This window comes from Chelmon rostratus, chromosome 5 (assembly GCF_017976325.1).
Source record: "Chelmon rostratus isolate fCheRos1 chromosome 5, fCheRos1.pri, whole genome shotgun sequence".
Classification (NCBI taxonomy): Eukaryota; Metazoa; Chordata; class Actinopteri; order Chaetodontiformes; family Chaetodontidae; genus Chelmon; species Chelmon rostratus.
This window is the reverse complement of record NC_055662.1, coordinates 21,644,124-21,657,795: the sequence shown is the minus strand read 5'-3', so window position 1 is coordinate 21,657,795 and position 13,672 is coordinate 21,644,124. Positions and strand designations below refer to the sequence as shown.

Below are 13,672 nucleotides of genomic sequence, written 5' to 3'. Positions count from 1 at the left end.
AATAAAACTCTAGAGTGTATATTTGCTTTATTTTTTTAATACCTGAAAACAATCACCTTTACAGATTTCACACAAATACACACAGTCTCACATGAATATACATTAGTGCAAATTGGAAACATTAACAAGGAGTTTTGCACCAGGCCAGATTTCTCAAGGTGACTTAGTTGGTTTGGTAGGAGCAAAACGGCAGTTATCAGTTACACAGAATGAAAAATATTCAGGATAACTTGTCCTAAAACCTGCAGTCATACTGTGGCTTTATGAACTGAGAGCAGATCACTATAAATCTGTTACACATCAACACCACGCCAAATGGCTCTGATGCATCATATCGTATGTTCACATTAGTTGTAACACACATGGCCTCATGTGTTAAAAGACAACATGGCACTTTGACCTCAACTGTGCAGCTCTGCAAATCAGTGTAAGGATTATTGGAAAAATAGAAAAATATCAAATTCAACAGCTTTTGCACAATGTCAATTGAAACAGTATTTCCAATACAGTCTAGGGACACTGCTGGGGCTGATTAGGCAGATTAGACGATAGAGAACCAGAGTAAAGGAAAAATTCTACCTATTTGACTTTTCATAATATGTAACAACCTCTAAGTAACATCTCCGAGAATTCCTAATCAGCTACTTCTGTCTGCGTCTGTAATGTACAGGCAGTGGACAAAATAACAAGAACACCTTCACACATATTGCCTCAGAACTGAGTCAGCACCTCTGACAGCCTCAACAATATTACTATACTATACTGTCAGGTGTTCCTGCTGTTTTGTCCCATTGAAGCCAACATGTTACACAACAGAAATTGTTACGCGTGTCAAAGGAAAGTAGTTTACATGATCAAAATTGGATGACTAAAGATCCTGCAGGTCCATAATCTTTGGGTTTGAGAGCCTCCTACTCCGGATCAGAGACAGTGTCCACTCGTGGATTTTAACATCAGAACACATCATACAACGACCTTCAACATGTTGCTGTGATCCATGATGCAAAGTTAACTCTACACAACACTCTGGTCTCATTGTCACAAAGTCATAATCCACCTGTCGGTAACCGCGCTGTAACTGGCACATTCAGCTGAGACGGCCTGTCTGGAAAGGCAGAAGTCGATCGGGCTGTAAGCCTCTGGTTACTCCTCTAAGCGCAGAGCGAGGTTCAGTCTTCGAACTCTCTCGTAGAACAGCATGTAAGCGTTGGAAGACAGCACCTCGTGCAGGCTGGCTTTTCGTACCGAGTCGTCCGACACCCACAGCCACTGGGAGCTGAAGGGCGAAGTGCTGCGAGGTGAGGAGGGGCTGCGGCGGTATGTGACGAAATGTCCTGAGTGCATGTCACCGTGGTGAACCAGCACAGCTGTGAGCTGGAAAAGGTACTCTGTGGAACTGGAAGGAAAGACACTATGATCAAAATACATGTATTGTAATTCTTAAGTATTGCAATTTGAATGAAGATTTATTGCAATTTTTCAGACGTCCTTCTTCCATGAAACTGAATTTTAACTTTCAAAACCCTAGACTGTATATAAACGTGGTAAATAAAATGTACAACAGAACAAAGGAATAAAATATATGTACGTTTTGAAGTAAGGTGCATCATTTAGCTGTATTTTTTTAACTTGCTGGAATTTTGAGTTTGAGTTTTGACCCTCTGGCGTTGCTGTAAGTTGCTGTTTGCAGTGTTAGCAATTAGCAGTTAGCAAAGAGAAGTCAGCCACAATAAGTTTTCGCTTAAGCATGTGAAGTAAAATGCAGCATTTGTTAATGTAATGTTATCACAGCCACAATGTTAATTTGCTTTGGAGTGTTAATAGAACCATTCAGTCACCCCTCGAGCCTTGTATGCAACCATCTGCACTTGAACAGATAGACAACGCCAGCAATGGTACGTATTCCATGTCTGAAAAGGCCTTCGGTTACCACCGCAACACTGAATAGCTTGATATGCATGAGATCTCTGTATTGTTGTATCTTGGTATTAAGTTTACCTGTAGTCATATTGGAGGCCGAGCTGTGGGTTCAAACCTGGCGAGTGAAGAAATACAGACGAACAGGTTCCATTGGAAAAAGGTTTGTTGTTGTTGTTACGATGTTCTGCTTCTGGAAAACCAAACATAACAACTGTATAATGACAAAAAACAAACTGAATGTGAAACAGAATATGACTGAGTTAAAAAATCCTGCAAATGTGAAACAGAATATGACTGAATTATAAATCCTGCGTACCAGTGCCATTAGCAGTCGGCTTTTCCATGGAATCATCTAAATTTTCTGCCCTTATGGGACTTGGAGCACATCTGACCCGCTGACTTCTCTGTGTGGAAGCATTGTGTTTGTAGCGGTCCATTGACAGATACTCTGCAAACTGCACGTGCTCTTGTCTTTTGATGGGGGTTCCTTCACTGGACCACGTCAGTCTTTGTAAATGGATGCAGAGGCACTGGGGGAGCTAGCGGAGGGAGGAAAACTTAGATATATATATGATTTCAGGCTACTGATATTTAGCTGATACTGACATGATAAATAAACAGAGACAGCAGTTACCTTTCCCAGTTTTAGTTGTTTAACAAATGTTGTCCTCTGACTTTCCAGAACTTGCCCATTTACTGTGGTCCCTTGTTGAAGCTGAGGAGAGAATTTCAAAACAGACATGAAACAAAATCAGAATTTCTTTGTAAAGAAACACGCAGGCCTCTCTGGCGTAAGATGAATATAAATGGAAGCCCCTTGATACTAGTTCTCTCACCAGCGTTTCCTGTCTATGGTTTGTTTTCACTGAATTACATATTAACAAAATGATGACAGAATTTGGCAAGACACTGATACTGCAGCAACTGTACCTTGGTGCAGTTTTCACACTCCACTTCTTTGATGGTTTCTGAGGAGATGAAATGCTGAAGACACTGATCTAGAGACATAGGTCGACCCTGAGGACAAACGCAGGTATCTCAAGTTATGACAAATAGAACAACAAAAAGTTTCATTGAGTAGTGATAATATAATAACTTTTAATTGCCATGTTTTCTTGGCATTGTTGCTCACCCACTGAGGTAAAGGGATGGACAGGGAGAGGCTCTCAAATGAGTCATACCGCACCGGACTCTAAACAAAAGCAAAGCAGAGGTATAAATCGCCTTGAGAAAGTGAAAAGTCAAATAACACAAGCTAACTTGTCATTCACTTCCTTGGCAAAAAAACAAACTCACTTGTTGTTCGCAGCGCTTGCAGGACATGTTGCTTGTTAAACGACCATGAAAAGGATGCTGAAACTTCCAAGGACTCGGTATTGGATGAAGAGGGGCTACATAGTGTGAAATGAATACAGATGAAAAAACTTTCCTTTGTGGTTTGATATTCTATGCTCCATAATTCTATGTCTCCTTACCTCGACTTCTGCAGGTCATAGTTTTCTCATCTTGATCAGGGAGACTCTGGTATAAAACAAACAGAGAATAATTGAGAGTGAAGTACCACATGTGCTTGCTGAACTGAACTTCAGAGCAAACTGGAGTCATTGGCATGCAGGAGACATATGTCTGTCTTCTTCTTTCACTGACGTTTAAACACAGGCTAGTCAATAAGTCTAAAATAGGAAAATACCCAGAAAACGGTTGAATTAATGGTTAAGCAGTGTCTGAAAAAATATTGCATATATTCCAGTTTAACACTTTCTTCAATAGCCAAATTGCATTTTAAATGCTGTGGAAATGTGTTGCTCTTTGTGGTCGCATTATGAACATGTGTAAATAAAATCAATAAAATAATAATATGTGTAACCGACTAGTATTTTTGGTATCGACTAGCGAGGGTAGCAAAGTTTTAACGGACTAGTCGACTTATGGCGCACATCCTTAGTGGCAGTTTTAGAGAAAAGCGAGCAGGGTGATGATAACTTGCCTCCAGGGACTGCATGTCAAAAAAGTGAGTGACTTTGGGTTGACGATCCCGCTCCTCCTCCAGAGAAGATGTAAGGACATGAAAAAGTTCATGTGCATCCTGAGAGGAGATAAACCAACACAAACAGACAATTGGTAAGATTTTAATAAATAACTGCACCTTACATTAAATAGAGATATATAAAAAATACCACTTAAAAGCATTATTGACTAACCTGCTCTTCAAATGAACTGATGTGCCACCGGTAAAGTCTGAGAACATCCAGGAGGCATCCGGCATCAAGTACATCTTCCTCCCTAGGTTCATCACTGGACAGAGCTGTCAGTGCAGAAACAGAGATATCGTCCATGACAAAAATATGGAGGAAAACTGTATGTCCACTAGACTCTAGAGACATATATTCATATACCTTTGAGAAGTTGAAGCAGTGTCATGGACAGCTGGTTGTCTTTACATGACTGGATTGTGGGGGAACCTGAAAACTTCTCCAGCCATGTGATGAAGGACGGACATGCTGCTAAACCCTGAAGCAACGAGTTTAGGAAGCAGGTGTTGCCTAAGTTCAACAGACCAGGAACCATACCTAAAAGAAAACACAAGTCATTGTGAGTTACTGTTTAACAACCAGTGCCCTACATATAACCTGTGTATCGCACTGTCAGACTGATTCTTACCTCTCTTTCTCTTCTTTCTCTCTGTAATTGGGCCCCACAAAACGTAAACTCCGGCTGCAATCGCAGCAGCTATCCCACCAATGACACCCCAGTTTTTTATCATCTTGTTTCTGAAAAGACAACATGATGCACAATGGATGACTGCGGATCGAAGCGTTAAAAGAGAAAAGACGGGAAACAACAAAAGGAGAAGCAGTGTGCAGAAGATGATTCCTGTTGTCACTGTTTTAAGGATCATTTATTGAGTTTATGTTTTCTCATATCTGCTGGTTTGCTTCCCTAACTGTCAAACAGAAAAAGTGTGCTCTAACCAAGATGGTCAAGATCTGCAACAAAATCACTAGTACTCAACAGAAAGTTATTGGCAATTGGCATGCAACAAAAAAGCTGACTTTTTTGTGTTACATCCCCTACATCTGACCTGGGAGTTAGGAACGGATTATAGGAACCTTTATGATCACGTTTTCATCCTCAAGGTATTGTAATTGCATGTTCTTTCCTCTTAAGACCCAGACAAAACAACGCGTCAACTAATGCAAACTAAATGCATTAATAATGCGATTCATCTGAGCCGTTTATCTGAGGTAAAAACAGACTTGACTTCAGATCAAGCAAAGCCTCTTCCAAGTTGGCCTGGTTTTCTAATGCCAAAGTAAACACGTTTGGAAATGTAAGGTATTTTGTTAGTTACGTTATTTAGGAGCCTCTGAGCGACATTAGATAGTTACTGACTAACCACCCCCACCTCACCGATGTGTCACCACGAACCAGCTCATATTACCATTAGCATACAGTAGAGGGGCTAGCTTTAGCGATTCGGCTAACTTACCGACAGCACAGAGGTGAAGCTGCCCTCGGCGTGCTATGTCGCCCCCATTAATATATATCCAAGATGTTACCTTGAAATATAAGTAAAATCTATCATTGCCGCGTATCTTCGTTCGTTTTTTGTAACTGTAACGTTAAAACGGACTCCGTGTCTGTCTGCCCTCCCGTCTGCGCACGTTAGACTTCTGTGTCCAACTAACGGCGACGTCGTGACCCGCATTTTGCTTCAGTCCCAGTGCACTAAATAAGCTTTACTTGTTGTTTGCCAGGGGGAGGTTTTACCTGACTACGGGTCCAGTGCCAAGGAACTCCCCAATAAGCTTATCAGAGCTTTCTGGTCTGCACCACAACATCCTGCTTTCATTACGGAACTCCCGTCATTGGTGCCGTGTTTCAGGACGGACCCACGGAGGAGCGTACCGATGTGTTCCCTATTTACACTCCGACCGACAAATGTTTGTTGCGTACATTTCTGAAGTCACGTGTATTATATTCAGCTAAAACCTTGTCAAGCGAAGTTAAACAGTGTTGACGCTTGTTGTTCCCCTTTTAAAGCAGGGTCTGAAACACTGCTACATTTATTTTGGTTTTGCTCTCACTAAATAAAAAAATGTCAAGATATGTCTAAATTAATCAATATTATCTGCTATAAAAAGTGCTGTTTGAAATGCTCACAAATAAACATGTTTTATTCTTTTTCTGGACACAAACCCCTTCACCTCTTTTCTTAAATACATTTTAATATAACTTCTGAATCTTGTATCAACCAAAAAGGTTATCAAAGCTTTATCTCTCTAACACCGAAAATTTGTTCATTTAATACTTCTAAATCTTACTACTTCCTTTTAATTATTTGCTGTCTTGATTATTTGTTTTGTTTTTCTTTTATTTGTTTTAATGTTTTAACACATTTTCAAAAAAAAGTGAAAAAACAGCAGAATATATTGTGGTCATATTTTACTGCCTAGTAGCAGAAAAACAGTAGGCCAAAACATGAGGATGAACAGATTTAATTTTATTACCATTGTTTTTTAAATCTTTATAGCAATAATACATTTTTTCAAAGATGATTTTCTGAATTTTGGTTCACAGTTGCCTATTCACATCAGAATATATTATGTTTGGTCTATTATTTTTGTCTGTTTGTATTCCGTTAATCTTATTTATCTGATTTAATTTTGTCTCACTTGATTGATTTTTTAAACAATGTTGCTCTTATGCACTTCTCTTACGATACATAACGAACTTTGAATTCCCTCTGTGTTTCAAAGGTGCTACACCCAACTTGTAGCTTTAATAAGAAATAAGTAATTTAGATTTTATCGATCAGCTCAAATCTAGTTATGCATAGCACACATGATGCCGACAGGACTGGGCTGGAGGTGTTCATAAATATAATACTAAAATAAGATTGCACCTTATTTGCATCACCTAGGCTCAGGTTTAACCTGGTCAGACAGTAAACCAGCCCACACCGGTGTGTATTGATCAGTCATGTGTGGGACCACAGTGATCAGCAGTCAGTTAGTGTCTGATCCTCCTCAGCTCGTCCTATCCACTCTCCCTCTCTCTGTGTCTCGTGCTGTGACTGGCGCACGGCGGCTCCTCATTGGCTGTCGGCGGACACCCGGAGCGGGTCGCTCTCCTCGGTGCTGAAATCGCTGCTCGTCGTGATTGTAAACGGCGATGAGGCCAAACGGAGCGTCAGTCAGTAAACACCAAAATGGACGATGATCTGTTCCAACTGAGACAGCTGCCGTGAGTAGACCACAGTCTGGAGATGACGTTTGGTTTTGCTTCGGTCTGTTTTCAGGCGTCACAGCATGTTCGGCCGACGCGTCGCCTTCTGGCAGCCTCGCATCGTGTTTGTTTGATTAGCTCGCCGGACCACAAATAGCGTGACATTCCTTAAAAGCAGCAGTCATCTAACAACAGGGCTCCAGTTAAATGCTGCAGGATTAAGCAGAAAATTAAAACAACTTAGCGTGCTCGGGCACCGCAGTTTGTTTACACTCGTAGCATTTTCCTGAGACTATTTTGGTTTTATTTATTCATGGGAAGCAGGTTTGCCGTGATTTCCGAGCTGATCAGTTTCTGTCTTAACTTGTAGCCTAGTTGTGTTGGCTGTCATGACTCAGTACCTAATCTGATTTATTTCAGCCCCGCTGTGCATACATCAAGCTAAATAGGCTGGCGCACACAAGTCTGTAGCCTGAACCCTCATGAGGAGCATTTCTCAAAGACACACAGGAAAATAATCACATGTACTTCGCTTGCGAGAATTACATAAAGATATAATGACACACGGATTCAAAGACATCCAACATTTTGCAATTCAAACAGTAGAAATTATGGATTTGGAATAAGCACACAAATCTATTGCAGTTAGTAAAAGAAAATGATTAAAACTGTTTTTTCAAGAGGTTGTTTCAGCATTGCTATATATTCACTTGCATGCATTTCTTTTCAGAGAGCTTGAAAATTAGTGGCTGGACATCTCACAAACTCATCTGCAGCACTGATACTTACCGCTGAAAGTAGGCTATGTTATGTAATTACAGTGATTAAGGCATCACGGGCGCTCTCCAAGTTCTCTTAGAGTGTTTCATCCTTAATGAACCATCTAATATCTACATGAGGGTGAAGATTATACCTTCCATCTGTAGAACGCAGGCGTATATCTGGGTGTATAGGTTTTATAAGCTTGCCAAGCAGTAAAGAGCAGTGTGCAGAGCTGCCAGTTGCCCTGACATGGTTCACCCACAGGTTGATATTACCACCCGTTCACAGAATCACAGCCTGAAAAAGCTCAGCAGCAGCCTCTGACTCTTATCTTTGCCCTGGCACTACTCTTCTGAAACTCCCCTGATCAGATATGTTGTAGAGATGTTGGTCTGTCTGGGCTTTAAAAAGTGCATTCCTTTTTCTTTGTAGTGTTGTCCGCTTCCGTCGCACAGGTGAGAGCACACGCTCCGAGGATGATGGCGAGAATAGAGAACAGGTAGTCAAGATTGCAGAGCAGACTGACCTGGAGTCTGTGGCACTTGCAGATGGAGCTCCAGTTCCTCGGGAGTTTGCTAATCCGACTGATGGTACAGTATGACAGGGCTCCATTCCTTCCCTGACTCCTTCCTCTCCAAAGAAACATGAAGTGAACATTCAATCACAAAAATAATCTTGTCTGAGAGAACTGTTTCTCTGGAGGTGTATTTGCTGTTCGAAGCTCTTGATTTAACTTTAAATCATCAGAAGCGGTTAGAGGTGAGAGGAAACAACAGCTTGTTAGATCACAGGCCTAACCTGTTTGTAAGAAATCAACACAAATCACCCATAACACCCCATGCCCTCATCCTCAGCCGTGCAACTTCAGTTCCTTATAAAAGCTCTTAGACCCCCTCTCAGAGAAGGTTCATGCCTGCTAATTGAAATATTTCCACATTGCTCATTCCTTCAGACACGTTCATGGTGGAAGATGCCGTAGAGGCCATAGGCTTTGGGACATTCCAGTGGAAACTCTCCATCCTCACTGGTCTGTCCTGGGTGAGAACTGCTCTTCACTGAAAATACGCCAGACACTGTGTAGGTGTGTGCATTCTTTCAGTCGATAAAATGTGCGCCCCTTGTGTGCTTCTGTTTGCTCAGATGGCCGATGCTATGGAGATGATGATCCTCAGCATCTTGGCCCCACAGCTCCACTGTGAGTGGAGACTCCCCAGCCTCGAGGTGGCCCTGCTAACATCGGTAATGGCTCTCTAATGTCTGCAAAGTGCTCTTGCTTGCAGTGCTATATGACTGTCCTGATAGGTATTGATTAAGTGTTTAGGGATTGTTTTGAAATAAATACTTGTATTGAACAGTGACAACCATGTGGGAAACAATTGGACCCCTAATGGTTTCATGTTACTAGATATGTGTTGATATATTTTGATTTGAATGACTTTCTAAAGCATATTTACTTTTCAGAGTATAATATAAAAGAACAGAGGAGCTACAGTCGATTTTATTGCATAGAGAGATCTTAAACAGTGCATATTTTTTAAAGACACTTTTAACTGAGATGTAATCAATGCAACATTCACTGTTCACATTCATGCCACATTCAGTGACTTCCACTGGCTCACACCAGAACAAAGACCTACAGCACTGTCTACAGTTTGCGAACATGCATGAATGGATGTGCATCATATCAAATATGTGCAGTGAAATTGCTGCAACATGCCCAATTATCGTTCTTTTTTTCATCGACATAGGCAGTGTTTATCGGGATGATGATCAGCTCTTCTCTTTGGGGAAACATATCTGACAAATACGGCAGAAAGACAGTAAGTTCTAATTAAAGCCTCTGTTTGACATGGAGATGATTTATGTTTCTGTTTCCAGTAAGACAGTTTTTAGGCATTAGAAGTTTAGCTTTTGGGTTCCTGAATGGAAGAAAATGATCAATATCAGACACTGCACTGTATGCCTTATCAGGTCGCATCATTTATGTAGCAGCTCGTTATGTTTTGATCGTTTGCACACACAGGGTCTCAAGATGAGTGTGCTGTGGACCATGTTCTATGGCCTGATGAGTGCATTTGCGCCTATTTATGGGTGGATCCTGGTCCTCCGTGCGCTGGTGGGATTTGGCATCGGAGGAGCCCCACAGTCGTGAGTAACCTTCATTTATTTCTCTAATAAAAGCACTTTAATTAATGATCTGAGTTAGGATTAACTGTGACATGTCCCTCATTATAAGGGTGACGCTATATGCTGAATTCCTGCCAATGAAGTCTAGAGCCACATGCATCTTGCTGATTGAGGTATGGGCCCTGTACGACTGTATCTGCCATCCACTTAGTGCTGCACAGCACCAAAATGCTCTGTTTGCTTGCTTGACTTTGTATCATTTTAATTTTGCCTTGCAGATATTTTGGGCACTGGGCACTGTGTTTGAGGTGCTCTTAGCAATCCTGGTGATGCCCACTCTGGGCTGGCGATGGCTGCTTGGCCTTTCTACCATTCCTCTCTTCATCTTTGCCATCCTATGCTTTGTGAGTATGGTGCTATCAGTCTTGAAATGCTGCGCAGTTATGTAAGCATAACAGATGACAGCTTTATACGTCCATTTTTTGGGGGGATGTGGGAGCAGTGGCTACCAGAGAGCGCTCGATACGACGTGCTGACGGGGAACCAGGAAAAAGCTCTGGCCACACTGAAGCGCATTGCTACAGAGAACGGAGCACCAATGCCACTGGGAAAACTTATCACTGCCAGACAGGTAGGAGCCTGTTTCTGCAGAGCACAAACTCTCTGCACATTATTCATGTAGCTATTGGGCTGCTATGTTGTAAATTCAAGTTTTTTTTAATTTCTGTTCTTTTAATTAGGAGGATCGCGGAAAGATTCGAGACTTATTTTCATCACACTTTCGCTGGACCACAGTTCTGCTGTGGTTTATTTGGTAAGTGGTGTGAATGACGATCATAGTCATATTCTCAGACATTACTCACTGATTTATTTTCCTTCTAAGTCTCCAAAATGTTCCCCAAGTGCATAGACACATGAATATGTGTTTCTCTCCTCTGGTGAACTACCATTGTTTCATCCTGTGTCTCCTCAGGTTTGCAAACGCCTTCTCTTACTACGGGCTGGTGCTGCTCACTACGGAGCTGTTCCAGGAGGGAGGTGCATGTGGAGGTGAGTCACTGATCCAACACCAGCAGACGCCCTCACACACTGAAGGACACACACTCATTTTCATTTGGTACACTGATAAAATAGACATTGTAGTTCAGTGACTTGTGTGTCGAACCTCCAGGTGATGATTGTGGTTTACATTTCTAAAAACAAAACAGGGCATTTTGTACAGATCAACAGAGGCATCACAGCCGGAGCTGATATCAGGCGTATGTATCTGTTCTGTTTTCTGTTGCTTTATACCTCCCTCTAGTGTCCAAAGGTAATAAGAGGGAGCTGCGATGCAGCTTGGAGTGTAAATATCTGAACTCTGATGACTACAAAGACCTACTGTGGACCACCTTATCTGAATTTCCAGGTACATGTCAGTTAATTCTCTGTGTCTTAACAAAGCCAGTCAGTATATATATTTATATACAATAACTTTAGTTATGATAGCAAATATTTCCACTGGATCATTATTTTATATTTACTCAATAACTAAACATTGGCATGTAAAAGGTAATTATGGGTTTAGTGCTGAATGGTGCATTGATTTACTACTGTTTATGTCATTTTAGAGAATTATTCACACAGAAAGGTAAGGATTTTACAAACATGGAATTTTTCATCTTGCATTGTTACACAGGACTGCTTGTGACACTGTGGGCTATTGATCGACTGGGAAGGAGGAAGACCATGGCGTTGTGTTTCTTCATCTTCTCTATGTGCATCATTCCCCTCTACGGTTGTGTTGGGCGGTAAGGTGGATACTGGTAAGAATGTCAAATAGGAAGCTATGTCTCCACCATTTATCCAGCATTTCTGCTTTCTCTGTTTGCAGAGCATCCATGACAGTGTTGATATTCATCGCCAGAGCTTTCATCGCAGGGGGATTTCAGGCTGCTTATGTGTACACGCCAGAGGTGAGATATCTAACCAGAGTGCAGGTTTTTGCTCACAAACAGTTATTAGTAAGACTCAGATCAAATCAATAGACAACAGACAGATCAGTAGACAAATGGGAGCCAACATCAGGTCTCCTGTGTTTTCTGAAACCTGCAGGTGTACCCAACAGCGACCAGGGCTTTAGGTCTGGGAACAAGCAGTGGAATGGCCAGAGTTGGAGCACTCATTACACCTTTCGTTGCGCAGGTAACACCCTTCACTTTTCACTTTTAAATACAACACGAGGAAGAGGTGGTCATTTTTGTTTGTCCACGGGCTTCATCCTGCAGGTGATGTTGGAGTCTTCCGTGTACCTGGCTCTCTCCGTCTACTGCTGCTGCTGCCTCCTAGCCGCCATCGCCTCCTGCGCACTGCCAATTGAGACAACAGGCCGAGGCCTGCAGGAGTCCAGCCACCGCGAATGGGGCCAGGAGATGGTTGGCCGGGCCCCCTCCCACGGCTCAGGCAGAATCCCTCAGTCCAGCTCCGGCTCCCAGGGCTGAGGACACGTCGGCTGCAGTGCGACCGAGAGAGGTGACCACAGTGAGGAAAAGAGGCAAGGAGAGACAAAAAAAGCTCAACCAGCTTTCTGTGTCCACCTCCAGTCCCATCCTAAGACTCTTCAGTTTAGGTACCACAGTGGCTTCAGACAGCCAGGCAGCACAATATTATAAATTATTATTATATAGTCCTCAACCACCATCGCTGTCACAATTTTGCCACTGAATAACTGCACATGGGGTGACTGCAAAAGTCAAAATTACCTATAGGAGTGCAAGAGAGAATAAACAGTGGATGACAGGAAGCATTCTCGAACAAGTGCGAATTCAAATACTTCAAAAAAGTATTTGAATCCTGCTTTTCTAATCAAGAGAAACAAAGAAGAACAAAGAGGGTAAAAAGTGTTAAAAAATAGCATCTTCTGAACGAGCCTTAAAACTACCTATTCTGTTTGTGTTGGAGAGACGTACTCTCAACCATACGAAAAAGCTGCGTCTATTAGCATAATGGCCATAGATGCATAGATAAGAAAGAGCATTATGCTGTGCACACGACTTGCCTGTTAAAATACACTAACTCAGCTTTATTAAAGGTACATTGCTGGAATGAAGAACAGTTCATCAAATCAACTAACCATCAGATTAAATAAGGTCTGCAGTTGCTTCATTGAAGATGAAAGGCCGTACTGCACAGGAAGCCACTGGCTCGTATACTGCGAGCATCCTCTTGTAAATCCTGTGTTAAATATGTTATTTTTTCTTCTGTCATTATTTCACATTTCAACATGGACGATGCTTTTTGCAGTAGAAACAAGGAAAAGGCAGGTAATACCACCTCACGTGTTGACCATTATGTGGTCATTTTAGTTACAGCAGCCTCCGTCAGACAGACGTAATAACATCAGTGACATCATACAGCAACAGTGTTATATAATTATAGCAAAACTGGAACGAGTCCACAGATCCTGGACTGAAGAAAACTTATGTAAGTTTATGTTGAAGTGTTTTCGTCACCCAAAGCTGACTCCACCTAGTTTGTAAGAATTGCACAAAAAAGTGACATTAACACGAGTATAATGGTGTTACGATCTACAACCCATGCTGCATCTCTTGACCTACACGTGCAAACACACCCGTTTAGCAGGATGTTACATTCT

At 41.8% G+C, this 13,672-nt stretch overlaps 2 protein-coding genes across 4 annotated transcripts; one reads left to right on the top strand and one right to left on the bottom strand.

Moving 5' to 3' along the window:
* Positions 1-37: 37 nt before the first annotated feature.
* On the bottom strand, positions 38-5,782 carry usp30 (ubiquitin specific peptidase 30). Of its 3 annotated transcripts, none has more exons than XM_041937405.1 (13): positions 5,692-5,782; positions 4,582-4,691; positions 4,317-4,490; positions 4,122-4,225; positions 3,908-4,006; positions 3,396-3,441; positions 3,217-3,311; positions 3,053-3,112; positions 2,851-2,937; positions 2,555-2,635; positions 2,237-2,459; positions 1,999-2,110; positions 38-1,396 (listed from the first exon to the last, which is right to left on the bottom strand). In XM_041937405.1, the coding sequence occupies exons 1-13, from the start codon at positions 5,760-5,762 to the stop codon at positions 1,144-1,146; spliced, it is 1,515 nt and encodes a 504-aa protein (XP_041793339.1). In that variant the 5' UTR covers positions 5,763-5,782; the 3' UTR covers positions 38-1,143. The 3 variants fall into 3 exon arrangements, with proteins under 3 accessions (XP_041793339.1, XP_041793340.1, XP_041793341.1); XM_041937406.1 differs by having other exon boundaries at positions 1,999-2,107; XM_041937407.1 differs by lacking the exon at positions 5,692-5,782 and adding an exon at positions 5,411-5,637.
* Positions 5,783-7,132: 1,350 nt separating this feature from the next.
* On the top strand, positions 7,133-12,518 carry svopa (SV2 related protein a). Its single transcript, XM_041937587.1, has 16 exons — positions 7,133-7,167; positions 8,344-8,501; positions 8,864-8,949; positions 9,052-9,150; positions 9,660-9,731; positions 9,935-10,059; positions 10,148-10,211; positions 10,317-10,442; positions 10,541-10,669; positions 10,779-10,852; positions 11,012-11,088; positions 11,342-11,446; positions 11,717-11,828; positions 11,912-11,993; positions 12,133-12,222; positions 12,306-12,518. Exons 1-16 carry the CDS (start codon positions 7,133-7,135, stop codon positions 12,516-12,518), a joined length of 1,647 nt encoding a protein of 548 aa, XP_041793521.1.
* Positions 12,519-13,672: the final 1,154 nt, after the last annotated feature.